Source organism: Oncorhynchus nerka, linkage group LG19 (genome assembly GCF_034236695.1).
Source record: "Oncorhynchus nerka isolate Pitt River linkage group LG19, Oner_Uvic_2.0, whole genome shotgun sequence".
In the NCBI taxonomy this organism is placed as follows: Eukaryota; Metazoa; Chordata; class Actinopteri; order Salmoniformes; family Salmonidae; genus Oncorhynchus; species Oncorhynchus nerka.
Genome location: NC_088414.1, coordinates 17,884,175 through 17,907,706, shown reverse-complemented (window position 1 = coordinate 17,907,706; position 23,532 = coordinate 17,884,175). Strand labels below are relative to the sequence as shown.

The 23,532-nt window shown below is 40.5% G+C and overlaps 1 protein-coding gene across 1 annotated transcript; it reads right to left on the bottom strand.

Annotated features, from left to right (window-relative positions):
• Positions 1-5,166: 5,166 nt before the first annotated feature.
• LOC115101125 (crk-like protein) lies at positions 5,167-20,053 on the bottom strand. Its single transcript, XM_029620354.2, has 3 exons — positions 18,846-20,053; positions 17,853-18,321; positions 5,167-7,219 (listed from the first exon to the last, which is right to left on the bottom strand). The coding sequence occupies exons 1-3, from the start codon at positions 19,154-19,156 to the stop codon at positions 7,085-7,087; spliced, it is 915 nt and encodes a 304-aa protein (XP_029476214.1). The 5' UTR covers positions 19,157-20,053; the 3' UTR covers positions 5,167-7,084.
• Between the last annotated feature and the right edge of the window lie 3,479 nt (positions 20,054-23,532).

The following is a 23,532-nucleotide window of genomic DNA, read 5'->3' as shown; positions in this document are numbered from 1 at the left end:
ATTGTTAGTTTATACCTGAGAGCAGATCAGTTAGATATTGTTAGTTTATACCTGAGAGCAGATCAGTTAGATATTGTTAGTTTATACCTGAGCACAGATCAGTTAGTGGAACCTATTTTGAAATGTAAGGAGCAGCAATGCAATGAACAAAATGCATTCCTATTCAGTCATTTAAATTCAATATTCATGAACCATTTAGACATTCTTATCTTTCATATTATCGTAATCTAAATCGCTCAAAAGTGCCGAAAACATATTCACAGATATTAAACTAGGTAGAAAAATATTAATGGACTGATGCCCATGCAAACACCGTGAGTGACAGCTGCTCAGTGGTGAAAAAAGTACCCAATTGCCATACTTGAGTAAAAGTAAAGATACCTTAGTAGAAAATGACTCAAGTAAAAGTGAAAGTTACCCGGTAAAATATTACTTTAGGAAAAGTCTACATGTATTTGGTTTTAAATATAGTTAAGTATCAAAAATAAATGTAATTGCAAAAATATACTTAGTATAAATTATTTCAAATTGCTGATATTAAGCAAACCAAACAGCACAATTTTATCAAGAGTAAAAGTATAAATCATTTCAAATTGCTTATATTAAGTAAACTAAACAGCACAATTTCCTTTTATATTTTTTACAGATAGCCAAGGGCACACTCCAACACTCAGACATAATTTACAAACATTTGTGTTTAGTGAGTCTGCCAGATCAGAGGCAGTAGGGATGACCCGGGATGTTCTCTTGATAACTGCAAGAATTAGACAATTGTCCTGTCCTGCTAAGCATTCAAAATGTAACGAATACTTTTGGGTGTCAGGGAAAATGTGTGGAGTAAAAAGTACATTAGTTTCTTTAGGAATGTAGTGAAGTCAAAGTAAAAGTTGTCAAACATATAAATAGTAAAGTACAGATACTAGTTAAGTAGTACTTTAAAGTATTTTTACTTCAGTACTTTACACCACTGCAGCTGCTTGAGTACATACAGTGGTTGTGATACTCCAGGACCAGTGTGCCATTTAAAAATCAGTTTTAGCTGTTCCTAGCATGACAAGAGCCTGAGCTGGCCATAAGTTCAGCTGACCGTGACTAATGAAAACTGGCTAAAAATAGGCTCATCATTCATTCTGTGCTTTCTGCTTCATTTGAGCAAGTCAACCAAGGAGAAAATCGGATTCCTTTCCCCGGACAGGACAAATGGATGGACCAGAGGGGAGATGAGGAGTCAGAGAGGAAGACGTGACTGACCAAGCAGAGTTGAGGAAAGGCCATCACAGGGAGAGAACATAACATAGGAGAGGCATGCCACAAAGACTTCCCTTTCTCTGTTTGAGGTTGAAGAAAGTCAGGGAGCATCTCCTCTCTCTCACACACACTAACACCCACAGAAACAAATGCACACACACATACATGCACACATACACACTGAAAATAGCCAAAAGAATATATGGATTGGGTAAACACTAGCATTTACAAAGCCAATCAATGCTGACTCATTAACCTATCTAGACTGCCACAGAATGTCATCCTGCTCCACTACTTAGCATATACACATTGTAGAGAAGATAGAGCCTGACTTCTCTTTCACACGTCCCAGGGTAACACATCACTATGGGTTCAACACTCCAACATGGCAGACACCAACAGATAGCTTGGGGGCAAGCTGCTAATGGAATGGAGAGAGGCCTGTATCGACCTTGTGCTACACAGCCTGATTCATTTCAGGAAGTACCATTGAAGCCATAACAGTCTAAATGAATACATCAAGTTAGCCTTTAATTACTAATTTAACCTGACATTTTGTGTCAATTTGCACCAATTTGTAAGTCGCTCTGGATAAGAGCGTCTGCTAAATGACTTAAATGTAAATGTAAATGTAAATGTGTTGGAAGCTAAATAGGACAGAACATGATGTAGGTTGGTCTGATTTCGAGTCTTTGTGGCAAGGGCGAGAATGTAGAGAAGTCTACTTCGCTGGAGTGGAGCAGCGGGTAGAAGTCCATTCGATCAAATGGGGGCCCATACCTGTAAAAGGAAGGATCAACAGGGGAGGCTGGGAGAAAGAGGAACACAACCGTTTCAAATTTGGGGTAAAACAATGCCCTCTTGTGTATGCAGTTACATCTAGGCTACTGTATCCTTTATTTCAGAAGCATACGTGCCTAGAAACAGTTACGTAATGGCCTTATTTATATCGCCGCCAGTGTAGTGCCACTTTGTCTGCGAGACACCCGTTGGCGGTGGTAACCCCAGAGTTGGCCGTAGTTGAGCACTCTGCTCGTATGCACCTGTTCTTGCGTATCACTGCAAGCATCTGTGGCCTTCCAGTCAGCCTGGGCTGCAGTGGTTGGAGATGACAAACGTTGAGCTCAAAGAGTAGAATATACCACGTAGACTGCTAGAAGCAGGAGTCAGCCATTCAATCAAGTGTGAGACATACTGAAAGATGAGTGGATATAGACGCAGATGTGCAATGCACCTCTGTTGTGTAATGCAATCTCCAAAGACCACACTATGGAGGGCATGTTTTTTACCATCTGACTTGTTGGAAAAAGTCTACGAATAGCCTAGTCGAGGCTGGGTGCCATGGTGGTTTCCATACCAATGGGCCAGATAAGTCAAGCACTCCCCTCCTTCAACACAGACCACAATCTTCTTTCTCACCATGAAGACCTTACAAAAAGATATACTGAACAAAAATATAAACGCTACATGTAAAGTGTTGGTCACATGTTTCATGAGCTGAAATAAAAGATGACAAAAATGTTCCATACGCACAAAAAGCTTATTCCTCTCAAATTTTGTGCACAAATTTGTTTACATCCCTGTTAGTGGGCATTTCTCCTTTGCCAAGATAATCCATCCACGTGACAGGTGTGGCATATCAAGAAGCTGATTAAACAGCATGATCATTACACAGGTGCACCTTGTGCTGTGGACAATAAAAGGCCACTCTAAAATGTGCAGTTCTGTCACACAACACAATGCCACAGATGTCTCAAGTTTTGAGGGAGCGTGCAATTGGCATGATGACTGCAGGAATGTTCACCAGAGCTGTTGCCAGAGAATTTAATGTTAATTTCTCTACCATAAGTTAGAGAATTTGTCAGTACATCCAACCGGCCTCACAACCACAGACCAGGTGTAACCACGCCAGCCCAGGACCTCCACATCCAGCTTCTTCACCTGTGGGATCGTCTGAGACCAGCCACCTGGACAGCTGATGAAACGATATTATTTCTGTACAAACTGTCAGAAACCGTCTCAGAGATGCTCATCTGCATACCCCACCCCAAAGCCATATTACAACTTACGTGTTGTGTGTGATAATTGCGTTGTTTGCTGTTAATTCATATGCCTTGTGTCTGTGATATATAGGCCTAAAGGCCGAGACAATGAGAAGACGGAGACAGAATAAATTCAACCACACCGTTGTTTTATCACAAAACGGGATAGCAACCTCTGTCTGGTGAAGTCCATGACGCAAATTGCATGGAACAGACAGTTACATGACCTACAGCATGGTCAAGCAAGTTAATGTTTCAGACATTTTCGGACCACTGAACAACTATTGATTTAGAACCACATGAAAACAGGAACTGCCTCCACTATTCCAGCACCATTTACACTTCAACATCATCAAATCACCTCTGCTTAGTCTAATACAGTGACAATTAAAAGATACCAAAAACAATTTAGTCCAATCAACATGAGCTAAATATGATGTGGCTGTCCATGGTTCTGATTTCTGTTTGTGTGTGCTTGCGCATGCATTCATGCAAGTAGAAAAACATGTTGACTCACCCTACTTGTAGAGAAACGCCAATGTCATCCTCCCCTCTTTCATGTTGACGAAGCGGTCTATGACAGTACACACTTGTATTTTTTGCTGTCCTAGGCTACCTGGCTAAAATGCTTGCTCACTAGCCTAACTTCCATTCATGAGCAATGTTAGTTAACCTTCTACATCTAGCTACATATTGAACTTCCATCCTCTCAGGCCAGGGGCACAACAATGTATGAATTTATGGTTGGATCAGAATCGCCGTTATAATCATTGGCCAGTATGGAGAATTAAGTAAAACTACAAGTCTAAATCCCTATCTCCATCCATGGCTAATTTAGGAAAGGGACAATTTTAGCTAGCTAGCTAGCCATCTGAGAACAAGACAACGAGATGCAACAACATAAGTTGTTTCTGTTAATGACGTATGCTCTCAAAGCGATTTGATATAGACACCAAATCCAAGCTGGCTTCCCCAGACACTTTTTTTCTTTCTTTCGCCAGGACCATTCACAGTTGCGCTCGCTCAGTCTAGCTCAACAATGATTAGCTATTTTTGCATACCTTTTTTGTCAAGGGAGGCCAAATGCTCACAGGCTTCCCTTGTATTCAATGCTATGGGTGACATACTCGTTTGGACCAGACAGTATCAGATAGATGGCCTACACATAGAGAGACAGAGGGGCGCTGTTTCGCTCGCTCAGATGCTTTCTCTTGTGAGATACATTCAGCCTCTTGCGAATTGAAGGAAAATTCTGAAACAAAGAGACAAAAGATAAATTATTTGACATAATTTGTATTTTTCTCTGGGGGGGCAGTAGCCTGGCATCCCTTTGCGTCCATGAATACAGGTCTTGTGAAATCCATAGATTAGGACATAAATAATTAATTTCAATTGACTGATTTTCTTCTATGAACTAACTTGAAATTGTTGCATTTATATTTTTGTTCAGTATAATTTTACAATGCCCAAACTAAGATGATATTGAATGAATTGAGTACGTTTCCAAAAGTATACCCTATTAACATGAAATGCATGCATGTAGTAGACCTAAATGTACATATTTGGATACCGGTCATGTAAGGAGAAAAGAGACTAAACCTTGCCCTTTAAAAGTGTCTCTCTCTAGGTCAGCGCTGTGTGTGCAAGTTCTTTTATTAGCACTTCATTAACATTAATTAATTGCTTCCTTTCTCCTGGGCACAGCCACAATCAAAACTGAAACTAATAGAAATGAAGCAGAGCAAAAACATCCCACCCACCTACTCCTCTCCTGTTCCACTTTAACGTACACATCCCCCCCACCCCATCTATGCTGAGCAGGAGACCTATTTGGAGCATGCGTATTCCCATCTCATAAGAAAGACGTCAGAGCAACTTAAAAGAAGTAGATGTACATTTTATTAACTTGTTCTGTACATAAAGGGTCATACCAGCACGGGTGTTAACCATGGGAAATATTAACACATGTAAATGGTATAAGAAAATAAAAAGGCACAATTTTTCATTTTGAATTAAGAATACAACATGGAGGCTCTCTTAAACACGAGGGGAAAAGCACAGTAATACTTTTAATGCCTTGAGAAAAAAAAAATCTGAAGCAGGTTGAAAACATCTTCACCTAACAAAAACAAGAATTAGGATTGGTGTATTGCTTAATCAAATGGGTTAATATGAGGTTGGACAAGGAAAACCAAACTATACTTGAAAGAATTTATTCCACAGATAACGTTAAAAAAAAAAAAGATTAAAAAAAAGAAGTCTAATTCATACTTGGAGGAAATTAGAACTGACAAAGCAGCATTTGACCAGGAAGAAAAACCTCAAGGCCAAGAAGTCATGCAGAGGCCACCAACAGGTATTTTTTTCTCCCTTTTTAGAAAGCGACCTTCGGTCTAATTTTCAGTCTAACAGCTGGCTAACATATTAAACAAAAACAGTACAGTTGGGACACGATTGATAGCTGTACAATGGTATTACTCTACCCAATTAAAAAGCTCAGGGGGATTGAGGGAAAGCACTCAGGGAGAGTAAGTCTGTTTTCTTCTTTACAGCAGAGATCTAGTAGAGCACTTTATCAGCGCGTGCACACACACATACACACACCTGAGAGCAGGACAGCTCTGGCATCACAACATCAGACATACCAAAGACAACCATGTTGTCTGCCCAGAACCTGTGCTCGACAGTCAACACCATCTACAAACAAGACAAAAGTGTAACCAATCACCACCTTAGGGAACCTGGAGAGAGAGAAGAGGAAAGGATTGCTTGTGCGAAAGTTGCATTTTCAGTGAAAGGTATTGATGGGATGTCATTGGCTGGATGAAACCTTTGCCCGCCTCCCATGACCCATAACATTGGATGCAGGAGGCATCTGTCTCATAGAAAAGCCCTTACCCCTCAAAAGTATTTATAAGCCCTCTTATAACATTTGGCTATAGCCTGGTCACAGCCATGCACTTACACTATGACAAACACCTTGCAGAACTCCTGAATTTATGGCATAAATAAAACAAAAAGATGTCATCACACATGACCATTTCACATGTTGTCTTGGGAAAACATAAATAAGGGAACTCTGTCGACTAGGTTCATGTCACTGAGGCTGTGGGCTATTCCACAAGGCAGGATCCATGTGGGCTTGTTCTCCTGTCCCTGTCTTGACACAGGCTGAGCTGAAAAGAGACTGATCCTCACACACACAGCAGTTGCCCTAAACAAGTAATGGTTTACCGGTGTGTATGTGTGGCTGTGGTTAAGGTACAACAGTGAATGATTGTTTGGTGAGAGACAGTTAACTGGCTGGTTCTAACCTCAGGCCCCACCTGAAGCCCTCTATGCCTTTGCTCTCCTGACCTCAGTCAGTTCATGTGATGTTCAGTCACCTTTCGCTCCCCCCCTCTTTTTGTTTTGTTTTTCCTCCAATCCACAAGATGAAACACACAAGCAAGCTCTCAACAAATTCCTAAGTCTTCAAATGTAACAAAATAAAAAAAAATAAAAAAATGACCAGGTAAGACATGGCGTCGTGGGAGCCATGGCAACACACATTAAAGGACAAAGGCAAAAACCACAGACCAAACTGTAACCAAGTTGGCGATGTAGGAGTTTAGTTAAGTCTGTAGCTGTAAACAGTCAGAAAGCTGCACGATGGTTGGCGTGACAATAACAGGGAGCGCTGCGGTATAGCCTCAAGCAGGCAAGCGCGTAACCGTGGTGACACTGGCAGGCGGGGTGGAGACAGCCAGCATTTTGGGTGTCACTGTGGAAGGGTTGGTTGGTTGGGGTCCAGGTCATTCACACTCATCTGGATTCAGGGGGTCTATTATTTTGACGTGGGTGAAGGGGAAGAGCCCTCTCCGGCCGTTTACCTCTCCCTCCCACTGACCGCTGATGTTCATCCTCGTCACTTTGACTATATCACCCACCTGAGGAGAAATGGAGCATGGCGTTAGAAGAGTTTTCCTTAATAGCACAGAAAAATGGGGTGGAAAATGTAAGATAAGTGCCAACCGCAACCATGACATGATTTGGTCAACCCTTCATGTATTTGACACTGTACTATGGTTATGACAGGCTGAGCAGAAAGCCATAAATCGGATGCTCTGTGACACTGTGCGTGACCCCAAACTTCAGACCACATGCTATTTACTCAGGATTAAATGTGGAAAGTTGGCATTGTTAAGAGGAAGACTAAAACCTGAAAGTGGAGGGAAGGCTTTAGATGTTGTTGCAGAAACATTGGATCAGATGAGGCTTCATGGACATTGAAGTCATCCAGACCTATCTGCAATCGATAATCATAATCCTTCAGACAAATTCCTCAGCTTTAATAGTGTCTTTTGCAATCAACGCATGCTCTTCTTGCATAGTGAAAGAACATGTTAATGTAGTCAACATTTAAAAAAGGTGCAATATGCATGCTCCATCATTTCCTGGTTGCTAAAATTCTAATAGTAAGCTTGATTTCAGTTTATGTGACAAAACAAGCAATGTATAGTGTAGAGAATCATTGTACCATATAAACCACTGAAATATATTGTGTACAAAAACCGAAAGTAAAAGTAGTAAACACTAAATTTAAAAACAGGAAGCATAGAAATGAGTACATAGAACAGATATCCTGCTTAAGACTTGCTTTCAATGAAGAATGACAGATCTATAAATCACATTTATGTGAATTGGGTCAGGTCGACCAAAAAGCTTTAGTAGAACTAATCTGACTACAAAGATTACAAAGTAATGGGTGAATGGGGTTCTGCATAATCACTGTGTAAAATCCCAATATATATGCTACTAGCACTTTATTCATATCAGAAATTATTCTGTTGTGTGGTGATAATTTTCCTAAACTGATTTTGCAAATGGTCCTTATCATTACAATGTAAATTATGTTAAGAATAACTTTAATATATTTTCAATAAAACCTTAGTAATAACCAGATTTCAGTAAGCCTCTCTGTAATAAGAGTGGGTGGGTGGTAGATCACAGGGTATATTCCTCCCTTCAGATGGAGTCAGAATAATGACTTTGTTTCCGGAAGCAGATAGGCCCCAAAATAGACTGCTGCTAAATTGTAGGTTTCTGCAGTAGGAAATGACCTACTCTAAGCAATTCAGAGAGTGAAAGAGATCACATTAGTGAGTGTGTGAGAGGAAGCGAGAGTGAGCGAGCGATGAGAAGACTAGAAAAAAAGAGACAGAAAGAGAGAGATGAAGTGTAAAAGACTAATAACAAAACACTTTACACATATGGACCAGTGGAGGCTCCTCAGAGGAGGACTAGGGTTGACCCAATTTAGTCGACTGGTCGATTGTTTGGTCGAGCGAGAATTTGTGTGTCTTGATTGACAACTATCTCAGTGGACCAATCCATTGTGGAGGCCTCGGCGATGCCACACCAGTATCACCAGCAGTACATTTACCGTTAATTCCCATAATTTCTCAACTTCCATGTTTGGTAACCGTAATTTCTGTTATTGCATTCAATATATTATTAGTCTTTTAGCGTTCTCATTTTTGCAATTGACACGTTTACAGAGCGCGCAACCTAGGCTACAATTGTGAGAAACAAATTTCGGTTAATTTCATTCCATTTATGTGTTGGCAATTTATTAATTGTGTTTTGTTTGGAGTGCTCCTGTCAATGTTGAGTAGGTGCACCTGACTACTCATAGAAGTAGGCCTAGGCTACCAGGCCTGCGTGCAAACGTAGGCTTATAAATGTGCCCATTTGGGAATCTAATAGTATTTCTGACTGTCTTAACTCAGCACTACTGAGCTGTGGAGCCTCTCAAAGCCATTTTTAGCTTCAGCTCAAACAGCAAGTAAACAAAGTCTGTGTATACATCCAATGACAATGCTTCCTTAATGTAGAATATGAAAAAACATTCCAGCTCTCTCCCTTTCAATAACCACTGTGTGAAAGAGAAAACAAATGTAATGCTCTGGTTTAGTGGGTGGAAAAGTCAGAAAATATCTGATTACTTCTTATCCTACATGCAAATAGCCTACAGCTGTGCCTATCCGGAGCTCACCAGCATGGTTAACTGAGGGTCCAGAATATTTTATACAATGTTGCAAGTTTGTTAGCACAAGCTTAAGGCTTGACCAAATTGATACAATGTTTCAAGTTCCTTGCAGACAAGCCACGAGTAGCCAAAGTTTTTTATTTTTCAAAATCAGGATATTTTCTACCTTCAGGCTGCAATGTTTTTATTTGTTAGCTTTATCTAGGATATTTTTTACAAAGTTGGCAATGGAAGTTACTTTTAGACTTGCATAATTTTCATAGAATTTCATTATTAAATCACATGACAAGACTGAGATTTGAAGACTATCATAAAATAAACTGTTCCACAAAAATGTGCATATGAAAATCAAAACTGGCACGCAGATCGATAGAACTGACAAGATAAATTGGCACTCCAAGTAGAAAAGGTTGCCAACCCCCGGTGTAGCCTATTACCGGCAACTTGGGGAGCGTAGTGGTAGAATTTGTGAAAGCGGGCAGGTGGTGGTTCGGGAACAGGTTATTTAAAAAAATTCTGGTTAGGCTCTTGATTTCTGGCTCCCTCGAATGAATTGTGCGTTTTAATGATTTAATCATGCATCAGATCAGTTGCCTACATATAGTTGATGTTATTAAAACACATAGGAGTGTGTCTTTATATGGAAACATACACTTTGCCTAAAACGATTTGTTGAAAGAAGTTGGCAGGTTTTTTTTTTGGGGGGGGGCAGCCCTAGGGAGCACTATACTCCTAAGTGAATATCAGAAAAATTGTAAAATGTGTTTTGAAGTTAACTTTTTAGATATATTTGTATAGTTCTATTCACGGCACCAAATAATTGATTAAAACACACTGTTCTGCAATGAAGGTCTACAGTAGCCTCAACAACACTGTAGGGTAGCACCATGGCGTGGCCAGAGGACAGCTAGCTTCTGTCCTCCTCTGGGTACATTGACTTCAATATAAAATTTAGGAGTCTCATGGCTTTCACTCCATTCCATAGAATTACACAGCGATTATGACAAAGTCCGGAAGACGCCCTCAATCCGATCGGAGCTCTTGCAGCATGAACTGATATGTCCACCAAATCAAAAGATCAGAGAATCTAGTACTGAAAGCATAAGCTACAGCTAGCTTGCACTCCAGTGCATAAAATGTGATGAGTAGTTGACTTAAAGAGAGAGAATGATAGTTGAACAGTTTTGAACAAATTAATTTATTCCCAAATTAAGGAGAAGCAGAGAGAGCTACAGAACCAGTCAAAAGTTTGGACACCTACTCATTCAAACATTTATTTTTTTACAATTTTCTACATTGAAGAATTATTGTGAAGACATCAAAACATCACATAAGGAATCATGTATGTAGTAACCACTGTGTCAGATTTCAAAAAACGTTTACGGAAAAAGCAACCCATGCAATAATCTGAGACGGAGCTCAGAACACTAACCAAATTAGCCGCCATGTATTAGTCAACAGAAACCAGAAAATACATGATAAATGTTTCCTTACCTCAGAATGCAGTCGCAGGAATCCCAGGTCCACAATAAATGCCTGATTTGTTCGAAAATGTCCGTTATTTATGTCCAATTCGCTACTTTGGTTAGAGCGTTGGGTAAACAATTCCAAAGTCACAAAGCGTGTCCATTATAACGTGACGAAATGTCCAAAAGTCAGTAAAAACATGCCAAACGATGTACTGAATCAATCTTTAGAATGTTGTTAACCTCTTCCTTCTACCCCCTAATTTTTCGAACATTCTGTTAAAAATCGCGCAACATTTCAGCGCCCTGCTACTCATGCCAGGAATATAGTATATGCATATGATTAGTATGTGTGGATAGAAAACACTCAGACGTTTATAAAACTGGTTAAATCACGGCTGTGGCTATAACATAACGTGCGTTTCATCGGAAAGCGCAGGAAAAACTGATCACTGAAAATTGAAAAATATATTGCTGCGCGACTTGAACCCATTGATAAAGGTGAACCACAATTAATGGGGCTGAGGTTGCAGTACCTACAGCTTCCACACGGTGTCTAGAGTCTTGTCATTTGCCTACGATTTGTTTCTTGGTCAAACAGATGCAAGGCAGCGCAGTTCTTCAGGTCTAGGACCGGATATTTTGGTTGAGTTTCTAGCCGGACATTTTTCCAGACGGACAGCTATAGAATATACTTCGTCTTGTGATTAATTTGATCGCTTATTAACGTTTACTAATACCTAAAGTTGCATTACAAAAGTATTTCGAAGTGTTTTGTGAAAGTTTATCGTCGACTTTTTGAATTTTAAAAAATGACGTTACGTTATGAAACGCTGTTTTTTTTCGTTGATCACACAGTCTACATATAACAATATCTAGGCTATATATGGACCGATTTAATCTAAAAAAAAAAACAATAGTGATTATGGGACATCTAGGAGTGCCAACAAAGAAGATGGTAATGAATGTTTTCTATTTTATTGTGCGGTTTGTGTAGCGCCGAATATGCTAATGATTTTGTTTACGTCCCCTGCGGGTCTTTTGTGGTGTTACATGCTATCAGATAATAGCTTCTCATGCTTTCGCCGAAAAGCATTTTAAAAATCTGACTTGTTGCCTGGATTCACAACGAGTGTAGCTTTAATTCAATACCCTGCATGTGTATTTTAATGAACGTTCGAGTTTTAACTAATACTATTAGCATTTAGCGTAGCGCATTTGCATTTCCAGAGCTCTGGATGGGACGCAAGCGTCTCAGTAGGAGCAAGAGGTTAACATATATCTTGAATAACGTTCCAACCGGAGAATTAGAATGACTTCAGATGACCGGTGGAACGCAGGGCCTTCCCCTGGTGAATGCTAGGGGGCACTATTTTTATTTTTGGAAAAATAACGTTCCCAAAGTAAACGGCCTATTTCTCAGGATTAGATGCTAGAATATGCATATAATTGACAGATTAGGATATAAAACTCTAAAGTTTCCAAAACTGTAAAAATATTGTCTGTGAGGATAACAGAACTGATATTGCAGGCGAAAGCCTGAGAAAAATCCAATCAGGAAGTGACTCTTATTTTGAAAGCTTTGTGTTCCTATGCATCCCTATTGACCATTGAAAGGGATATCAACCAGATTCCTTTTTTTATGGTTTCCCTAAGGTGTCTAGAGCCTTTAGACATAGTTTCAGGCCTTTATTTTGAAGAACGAACGACCACATTACGTAAGTGGTCAGGTGGGGGCTCTCAGAGTGATTTTTGCACAAAAGAGAGAGGCGGCCATTGTTCCTCCCGGTCCTAGTGAAAAGCCAACTGTCCCAGTTGATATATTATCGAATAGATATTTGAAAAACACCTTGAGGATTGATTATAAATAAATGTTTGCCATGTTTCTGTTGACATTCTGGATATAATTTGGAATTTTTGTCTGTGTTGTCATGACCGCTATTTCCGGTGGATTCCTGGGCATAACACACCAAACTAACAGAGGTATTTGGTTATAAAAATATCTTTATGGAACATTTGCTGTCTAACTGGGAGTCTCGTGAGTGAAAACATCCGAAGATCAAAGGTAAACGGTTAATTTGATTGCTTTTCTTGACCAAGCTTCCTGATGCTAAGTGTACATAATGCTATGCTAGGCTATCGATAAACTTACACAAACGCTTGTATTGAATTCACTGTAAAGCATCATTTCAAAATCTGAGATGACAGGGTGATTAACAAAAGGCTAAGCTGTGTTTCGCTATATTTCACTTGTGGTTTTCATGAATATGAACATTTTCTAGTAATATTTTTTGACTGTTGCGCGCTATGCTATTCCGCATTGCTGATGACAAATATACCGGATGCGGGATGGGTAGTTCTAAGAGGGAGAGGTATATCTATAATTCCATGTGTATAACTTGTATTATCATCTACATTTATGATGAGTATTTCTGTTGAAACGATGTGGCTATGCAAAATCACTTGATGTTTTTGAAACTAGTGAATCTAATACACCAATGTAAACTCAGATTTATTTTTATACAAATATGAATTTTATCAAACAAAACATGCATGTAGTGTAACATGAAGTCCTATGAGTGTCATCTGATAAAGATACAATTAATCACTAACCTTGAATTATTTTTATTTCTGCTTTTTGTGAAGGCTATATTTAGCTGGACAATGGCTGTGCTTATTGTGGTTTGGTGGAGACCTAACATAATCGTTTGTAATGCTTTTGCTGAAAAGCATATTTGAAATCGGACACTTTGGTGGGATTAACCACGAGAACAGCTTTAAAATGGTATGAGACACATGTATATGTTTAGGAATTGTAATTATGAGATTTCTGTGATTTGAATTTGGCGCCCTCTATTTTCACTGGTAGTTGTCATATCGATCCCGTTAGCGGGATTGCAGCCATAACAAGTAACAAGGCACACCTGTTAATTGAAATGCATTCCAGGGGACTACCTCACGAAGCTGGTTGAGAGAACGCTAAGAGTACACAAAGCTGTCAAGGCAAAGGGTGGCTACTTTGAAGAATCTCAAATATACTTTGATGTTTAAAACTTTTTTGGTTACTACATGATTCCATGTGTTATTTCATCGTTTTGATGTCTTCACTATTATTCTAGAATGTAGAAAATAGTAACAATAAAGAAAAACCCTGGAATGAGTAGGTGTGTCAACTTTTGACTGGTACTGAACGAATACATAAAAGCAACAAGTAAAAAGTGTTGGTCCCATGTTTCATGGGCTGACATAAAAGATAGGAGAAATGTTTCATACTCACAAAAATCTCATTTCTTTCAAATGTTGTGCACAAATTTGTTTACATCCCTGTTAGTGAGCATTTCTCCTTTGCCAAGATATACCAGCCACCTGACAGGGGTGGCATACCCAGAATTTGACTAAACGGCATGCCCATTACACGGGTGCACCTTGTGCGGGGGGGGGGGGGAAATAAAAGGCCACTCTAAAATGTGCAGTTGCGTCACAACACAGGTGTCTCAAGTTCAGGGAGCGTGAAATTGGCATGATGACTGCAGAGCTGTTGCCAAATAATTTAATGTTAATTTCTCTACAGAGAATTGGGCAGTACATCCAACGGGCATCACAACCGCAGACCACGTGTAACCACGCCAGCCCAGGACCTCCACATCCGGCTTCTTCACCTGCAGGATCGTCAGAGACCAGCCACCTGGACAGCTGATGAAACTGTGGGTTTGCACAACTGAAGAATTTCTGCACGAAGTGTCAGAAACCATCTCAGGGAATCTCATCTGTTGTACTCGTCATCCTCGCCAGGGTCTTGATGTCAACGTTGTGAAAAGAGTGCCCCATGGTGGCAGTGGGGTTATGGTATTGGCAGGCATGAGCTACGGACAACGAACACAACTGCATTTTATCAATGGCATACTGAATGCACAGGGATACTGTGACGAGATCCTGAGGCCCATTGTCGTGCCATTCATCCGCCGACATCACCTCATTTTTCAGCATGATAATGCACAGCCCCAAGTTACAAGGATCTGTACACAATTTGTGGATACAGACAATGTACCAGTTCTTACTTGGCTTGCATACTCACCAGGCATGTCACCCATTGAGCACGTTTGGGATGCTCTGGATCAACATGTATCAACAGTGTGATCCAGTTCCCGCCAATATCCAGAAACTTTGCACAGACATTGATCAGGAGTGGGACAACTTTCCACAGGCCACAATCAACAGCCTGATCAACTCTATGCGAAGGAGATGTGTTGCGTTGCATGGTGGTCACACAAGATAATGACTCGTTTTCTGATCCACGCCCCTACTTAAATTCTTTTTTTTTTTTAAAGTACCAACAGATAAATATCTGTATTCCCAGTTAAATGAAATCCATAGAGGTGGGCCTAATGAAATTATTTAAATTGACTGATTTCCTTATATGAAGTGTAACTTTGTAAAATATTTTAACTGTTGCATGTTACGTTTTATTTTTTTGTTCAGTGTAGCTGCGAAAAGGAATTATATATACACAATGAGCAAAGTGATCATGCTGTTTTTATGTGGCTGCTATGAAAGTGAACTGTGTTTGCATGTCATCAGGGGTGTATTCATTCCACTGATTCTGTTGAAAAAAAATACCTGAATTTGTCCAACAGAAACTCACACTGTTGGACTAATGATTACACCCTAGATCAGCTAGATGCAGGCAAGAGTGTGCAAAGCAGTATTGAATGTGTCACTATCACCTTGATTATTCAAAATTCTCTAGAACTGTGAACCTACGTTATAAACTTTAATTAATAAGCTAGGTTGTAGCAACCTGATAATGTGTAACACAAAGCTAACACAATATCACGTAGTAGCCTAAACCTATCCATGTTACAGACTTGGGTGAATGGAATATGAATAAGTCAACCAATATGCTGTAATAGAAATAAGACCATGCTCATAAATGCTAAAAGTGTGTGTATGAAGAGTGGATGTGTGATGAGTGGGTGTTTGAGGACAGTGCAGCAACACCAGGGGGAAGTCCCCAACAAACTTGTACCCACCAGAGGCCTGCTGTGGAAACACGGATGCACCATGAGCAGAACCTCTAAATGAGAGATGGTTTACTTTAGTGTGGAGGTCTAGTTCTAGCTACTGATGACTAATGCTGCAGATCTCTCTCTCCCTCTGAAAATGTGCACTATGACTAATGGCACATTTGACAACATGCAAATCTCCAATCAAAATACTGCCACAGTCAAGGGCTGTGGGTGAAAGGAGACTGGACATTACCTACAGATGTTCATACCAAACCAATACATTCAAAGTCATGAAATAAGTCACCTGAGTTAGGAGGAGTGACCATTGCCTCAGGTGGTGTGATGGAAACTATATTCAGTCAGAGAGACGAGGACAAAAGCTGAGAGATTCTGATGTGGAGCCATAGCAGTTTCCATGATTAAATCAGATGACTTAATCCAAGGTGGTGGAAGCTACCGTAATACCCCGTTTTTCTCCACTGACTCAAACTCTGCTGAATTCTGGGGGAGGATGGTAATCCAAGGCATTAGTCAGCCTTGCTCTAATTTGTGAAAGTGGTGGTGCAATTCACACAACCCGACTCTCTGTCAGATGGGAATTTAAACGCAAACCTTCCATCTGCTCTGGAGGATACATGATGAGAACAAACTGACCTGACTCACAAAACACGTCCCTCTAATTATTGAATAATCTCAGGATTTCTCGCTCTCTCTCAGAGCAAGAGGTCTACAGAGAATAATCAAGAGAGTTGACTTCAATGGTTAAACAGATCAAAAATGAAGTTTGAGTGGTGGTGTTAGATAGCCACTTGGCATGTCATCGGCCCTAGCTTCCCCCTGTGGGGTACCTGTCCATCAGGGGTGATCTTTGGGAGAGCGGGAGCCAGGGTTGGGCGTTATCCAAATTTTCATATTCTCATGCAGTCCTTCCTCTCATACCGGGATTTACAGTATTACCGGGGTCACCAAAACTCAAAAAAGCCTATTACCAGAACGCTAACAAAATCAGCACACGTAATAATGAATTTCCATGGAGGCTGCTGGCTAAATATGCTCACGAGCGCAAGCAAAAATAAACGAATTGCAAAAACAGGCAATCAGCTTATAAAGTGGGTGTCACTAGGGCAATGGGCCTTCTATCAAAAGACAACGCTCTGACTGATGTGTAGCGAGCTTACTTTTCTCTGCTAAAACATTTTGAAATGTAGCTGTTTACATTTTTTCTATGATACACATTAGAAATATGATGGCCAAAAAAAAAACTTGCTTTTTCATTGTAAGCTCATTTACTTGTGTGGCTGCCAGCCAAATAATGTTGCACTTCTGTTGGCATCTGGTGACAATGAAGCTATTTTCTGCCAAATGTGTTACAATATATTTTCTGAGAAGATAAACTATAGTTGCAACGTCAGGTGAAATGAAGAACGCGATCTGCTTTATCTCCTCACGCATTGTACAATTTGACTGCAGGTATTTACTTAAAAAGTAGCTAACAATATAGAAATGCATTGAAAAACCACCTTGTAGGGCTATTTCCAAATACCCCGGTATGTGGTATACTGCCCAAGCCTAGCGGATGGCTCTTGAGGATGAGCTTAACAAATAGAGAGGAGTCCTCTAGAGCTCAAAGCCACCCACCGCATTTATATTCCAAAAAAAGCTGACAACTTTGCGCTTCCTCACAAAATATCTACACAGACTGATTGATGGAATCTATACCACTGGTCAGGAGAAGAGAGCAGAGAATAGGAGGAGAAAAGGAGATTACTTAAAAATGAGGGATGCAAGACAGAATATGCTTGCCGCATCAGAACTTTCTCAAACACAACTGTATTTTAAATGACCTGATACATAATATTTGGCACAATGTGTACTGTGGCTGCAGGCTATAGTTCCTGACAAACTACAATGCAGTTTCCACAGTACCAGCTCATTAAATCTAATAAAATGTACACAAAATAGTGAACCAACTAATCAAATATGAGAATAGGGGACAACTGGGAGGATTTAGGCCTCCCTTCACAAAGCCATACTAGAACAGAAAGTCAGGAACTCCTACCTCTAGAGCCAGGGCAGTCTTGTCATATGCACAGGGCACTCGTTTCTGAATGGCCTTAGCCATGACTGGCCCGTTCTGCATGGAGGGTAGGGGGGTGATGACTGCTCCAGGGGTGCCAGGAGGCAGGGGCGAGGGCGTCTGAGGCTGGGCGTAAGCGTGGGCCGGCTCTGGGATGCCATAGCTGTTGGAGTTGCGGGAGCTGTGAGGGGGCTGGCCAGGGTGAGGGGAGGGTCGCACCAGCTTTTCCACGTAGGGCACAGGGATCATGCCCACTCGGCCCTCCTTGCTCTTGGCGCTCCACCACTGCTCCTCAGGCTTCTCCAGGATGATCAGGATCTCCCCCTTTTTGAAGGGCAGGTCCTCAGTGTCGCTGCCCGTGAAGTCGTACAGAGTTCGCACGTACTCCAGGTTGTCCTCTAGACCCCCCATCGTCTGAATGGGTCCGGTGCCTATCGCTGTGTTAGGGTACCTGGGCAGGAGGGTGAACATAAAATACAGATTAACATGTAGATTATCAAAAGACTGTTTCAAGATAATATTAAAAAGTTTTACTGCTGAACTACTGAAACCATCAGCTGACAAGCTGGAAATATATACATTCCTCTCACAAAAGAGCAGTCACTACTGTTTTTAAAGTGTGACCCTCTTTGTGAACACACAACTAGCTAGACAAGGTTCAAATGGTTATGCAGCAACAATAACTCTGGCAGAAGCACTGGAAGGAACTACACAATTCCTTGTTAGACGTGTCATTACAAGAGAGGTCAATCAGGTCACTTATTCATTAAGTATAAGCCTGGTAGCCTATAGTTTGTGATTGAAATGTGGTACAACCATCAGAATCGGTTTCTAATAGGTCAATCACATATCAGGAAGTGTGTCAAATAATTTTAATTCTAAATATCTTGCAAACCTAAGTCCTAATTGCATTTAACTGCATTCCTTTGAGTGGTTTGTGGTCGCAGGTGCAGCCTATGAATGACAGTTCCTTACCTGGGGGCAGGTTCTATCAGTGTAGTCGTATCCAGGTAGTGGATTTTGTAGAATTCCAAAAGAGCTGGGAGGTGCTCGAATTCTTGGTCACCGATCTTGAACCTCTTGCTTGGCAAGGAGTTGATGATATAGTGGGACACTTTGGAGTTTTCAGATACTGACAGCACATAGTCGCCAGGGCAGGTAGAGGAATCCCGAACCAAAAACATGCCATGCCTCTGTCCTTGTAATCTATTCTGCGCCTCCTGTCTCGACACCGGCCCAAAATACCAACTGGACCGGTCCGATGAATCAAACCGTGCAGATGACATATTTGATCTAAATTAAATTAACTCAAAATAGAAATAACAAATATATTAGTTTAAACAATAAATAAATAAAAATATACTAGTTACCTAAATAAGCTAGATAGATAACGATGCGAAACCGATTTTCACAACTAAAAGGTTGAAGATCCAGGGCAGGGCAAGCCGTCGCCCTATACTCGTCTTGAATCAATTTCTAGCCGAAGGCTGCAGGTTTCAGCTAGCTACATCCAATAGAAACGTTACCTGGCGTTTCAGAGACAGGCTGTGACTAGCTTGAGCCAACTTCGAAGCATAATGTTTCTACGTTTATTGTCAATGATAAATGCCAGATCTCGGTGTCAAACTACGAGAAGTGACACACATTTAGAATGCCTGGCTGCAACAATGATCAATCAAGGTTCCCCTTTTCGTTCCCTCTTCCGAAAAAAATATAATCGTATCTATGTCATGAAACAATATATATCCAGTCACTGTCTAAATGAGAACAGAAAAGGTCGCCTCACTACTAGATTAAACGAATCTCCATGTCGAAACAATGTTGCAAATAGCTGCGCGCTGGAGCCTAAATTGTAATTGTTGAATTTCTTGGTCGAACATTAGCACGATTCGCGGAAATATATTTTAAAATCCTATTCTGGTGTCCCGACAGACTTTTTAGGCAGTAACAAAAATGGCGGCCTGCAACACGTCTTCAAACAAAATTAATTCACTAAATAGTGACTCCGCTCCAATGCATGCATTTTTAGCCACAAAAATGTAGAGTTTGTTGCGTATATTTGTATCCTCTTGAAAGTTGAATAATAGGGTCCCTCTATAATTGTCTTTCTCTTCTTTATACTCGGCTCCACTCCTCCTGCCTGATGGAGTCCGAGACCGAAAAATGGCGGCTAGAGGGCGGGTCTGTGCGCTCCCAAGCCTTTCGAGTTCTACTAGCTAGCACAGCCACAAAGTCAAAGGGCTAATATTTTTTTATTTAAATAAAAACAAACATTTGCTTTTTAGTCTTTACGATTGGGTTTAAAATCATATGTTAAGAAAATAAATTGTAGAAATAGGCGGAGTGTATATGATTGTGGCAACCAAGTATATTTTCACGTCACTGACACCTCGCGCGAGCGCTACGGAAGAGGAAGACAGAGACCCAACTCGACGGGAAATCTTTCTTCCTCCAGCAGGTAGCGGTTTTTCCGTTGTTTCGCCCACCAAGCAAAGAGTTTTGTTTGGAGGTCAATAGTGGTGTCCATCCAATTGGCGACAGATTTTCATGCGAATATTCTAAAATACGCATAAAAATAATATGCGCATTTCTCCATCAAACATGTGGATACAAGTATGTGCGTGAGGAAGTAGGGCACATTAAACTATATTTTGCGGGTGAATTCGGATGTTCTAAATATAAAATTCGATTCCATCGCATTTTCAAATCTTTCTCACAAAAAAATGTTGCGTTATATAGCGAGTGTGCCACCTCCGGTATTGGCAGTTAAATTCTTGCCAATATTGCGTGTATAGCCTTCATGATGAGATTATTATGGACAAAATAGAGATTATTTTGTCAAATGGCAACCAAACATCGATTATCATGTCACCAAATTTAAGACCCTCGATATTTATTGGAAAGGACCATCAAACTCATCACCTTGCACTTTCACCACCATGTGAAGTTCATCATCATTTAGTTCGTATGTAGCCTAATAAACTGCATGCTTTACTGATGAGTCGTTGTGGGAATACCGCGCAACATGTTATCACGTGACTCCAAAGCGTTTCCACCGACATTTCTCACATAGGTTTTTATTTGATCAAATAGAAGTGTCATAAGGTTTCAGTTATGAGTGTACTGATATAAATAGGACACCTTAAATCCAGGCAACTTGATTGTTGACTTGATTCATGATGATGACTGCTATAGCTAAGATTTTGAAAGTATGACGTTGACATACAGGCTGTGTATGTTTTGGTTTTACAAAGATGTGTAAATAATAACATCCAACCAATTAATTGCATACATTTTTTTGCCAATCCTCAGTTCTAAACATGTATTTTTCTTTTTGCTCATGATATATTTCCCTGCTCGCATATGGCACACAGTTGGTGGTCGGAGCACGTCTCTAGCTAGAGCCACTGAGCCGGAGGAGCGTGTATTAATCCTGCTGTAGGCCTAGGACTCATTGCGGCCAGCACGATCATGGCAAACGAACGACTAACATTAACGAGTCAATCAGAAAGACATATCGTGACTCTCGAGTCAGTAAAAAGAGTCGTTCAAAAATAGCTCATCTTTCGCAAACTGCACATCACCAGTATTTCTGCTCAAGCACGGCCAACAGCAGTAGGGTACAGATTTTCATGCGAATATTGTAGAATCTGCATTAAAAAATATGTGCATTTTCCTACTGGTATTTCCACCAAATGGACTTGTTGCATAAAAATCAGTGCGTGATGAGGTAATGCACACAACTTAAGCAAAATGTAGTCTACGTTTTCTTGTAGTCCTACCGATTAAAAAATCTTAAATTCAAATCAAATTTAATTTGTCACATACACATGGTTAGCAGATGTTAATGCGAGTGTAGCGAAATGCTTGTGCTTCTAGTTCCGACAATGCAGTAATAACCAACAAGTAATCTAGCTAACAATTCCAAAACGACTACCTTATAGACACAAGTGTAAGGGGATAAAGAATATGTACATAAAGATATATGAATGAGTGATGGTACAGAGCGGCATAGGCAAGATACAGTAGATGGTATTGAGTGCAGTATATACATATGAGATGAGTATGTAAACAAAGTGGCATAGTTAAAGTGGCTAGTGATACATGTATTACATAAGGATGCAGTAGATGATATAGAGTACAGTATATACGTATACATATGAGATGAATAATGTAGGGCATGTAAACATTATATTAGGTAGCATTGTTTAAAGTGGCTAGGGATATATTTTACATCATTTCCCATCAATTCCCATTATTAAAGTGGCTGGAGTTGAGTCAGTGTGTTGGCAGCAGCCACTCAATGTTAGTGGTGGCTGTTTAACAGTCTGATGGCCTTGAGATAGAAGCTGTTTTTCAGTCTCTCGGTCCCAGCTTTGATGCACCTGTACTGACCTCGCCTTCTGGATGATAGCGGGGTGAACAGGCAGTGGATCGGGTGGTTGTTGTCCTTGATGATCTTTATGGCCTTCCTGTGACATCGGGTGGTGTAGGTGTCCTGGAGGGCAGGTAGTTTGCCCCCGGTGATGCGTTGTGCAGACCTCACTACCCTCTGGAGAGCCTTACGGTTGTGGGCAGAGCAGTTGCCGTACCAGGCGGTGATACAGCCCGACAGGATGCTCTCGATTGTGCATCTGTAGAAGTTTGTGAGTGCTTTTGGTGACAAGCCGAATTTCTTCAGCCTCCTGAGGGTGCATCAAAGCTGAGACCGAGAGACTGAAAAACAGCTTCTATCTCAAGGCCATCAGACTGTTAAACAGCCATCACTAACATTGAGTGGCTGCTGCCAACATACTGACTCAAATTTCTAGCCTCTTTAATAATTAAAAATTGGATGTAATAAATGTATCACTAGTCACTTTAAACAATGCCACTTTATATAATGTTTACATACCCTACATTACTCATCTCATATGTATATACTGTATCGCTCATCCATATATTTATATGTACATATTCTTATTCATTCCTTTACACTTGTGTGTATTAGGTAGTTGTTGTGAAATTGTAGATTACTTGTTAGATATTACTGCATGGTCAGAACTAGAAGCACAAGCATTTCGCTACACTCACATTAACATCTGCTAACCATGTGTATGTGTATGTGACCAATAAATGTGCTGTGATTCAGGCAATTTGTGCTTCAAATCAACATTTATAGGTATAGGGGCCTGCTTGGTGATTAGCCTAGTGTACGCTATTCAGTCTACACACGATTCATGAATAGATGTCCCCACCAGCATATTTCCTTATTTTCAATTCCTGTCAATCCTCAACTTACCCTCCATTCAAGCTCCTCTGAAGTGTCATCTGGCATAGAACCATGACACATCGACTTGGGCCTCCCCACACTCAGCATTCTATTCTGAAAGGGACAGGATGCATGTGAATGCAGGAAACATTGCCACCCAAGACCCTCCAAAAAACTATGCAAATTAATACATGAATACATTAGGACTAGCATTAGCATGAGAGGTTGTTTTGTAGATTTTGTGAGTCAACCATAACATTTGGTCACATTCAGTTTCTATCTTCCTCTCTTGGTTTGGAAATAGAAGAGTTTTCAGAGTACATACCTCTTGAGATTGCTACTGGCACAGAGTTGGTCTCATCACTGCAACACAGTCTGAATGTTAATAGATTTGTACCCACTGATTCTTAA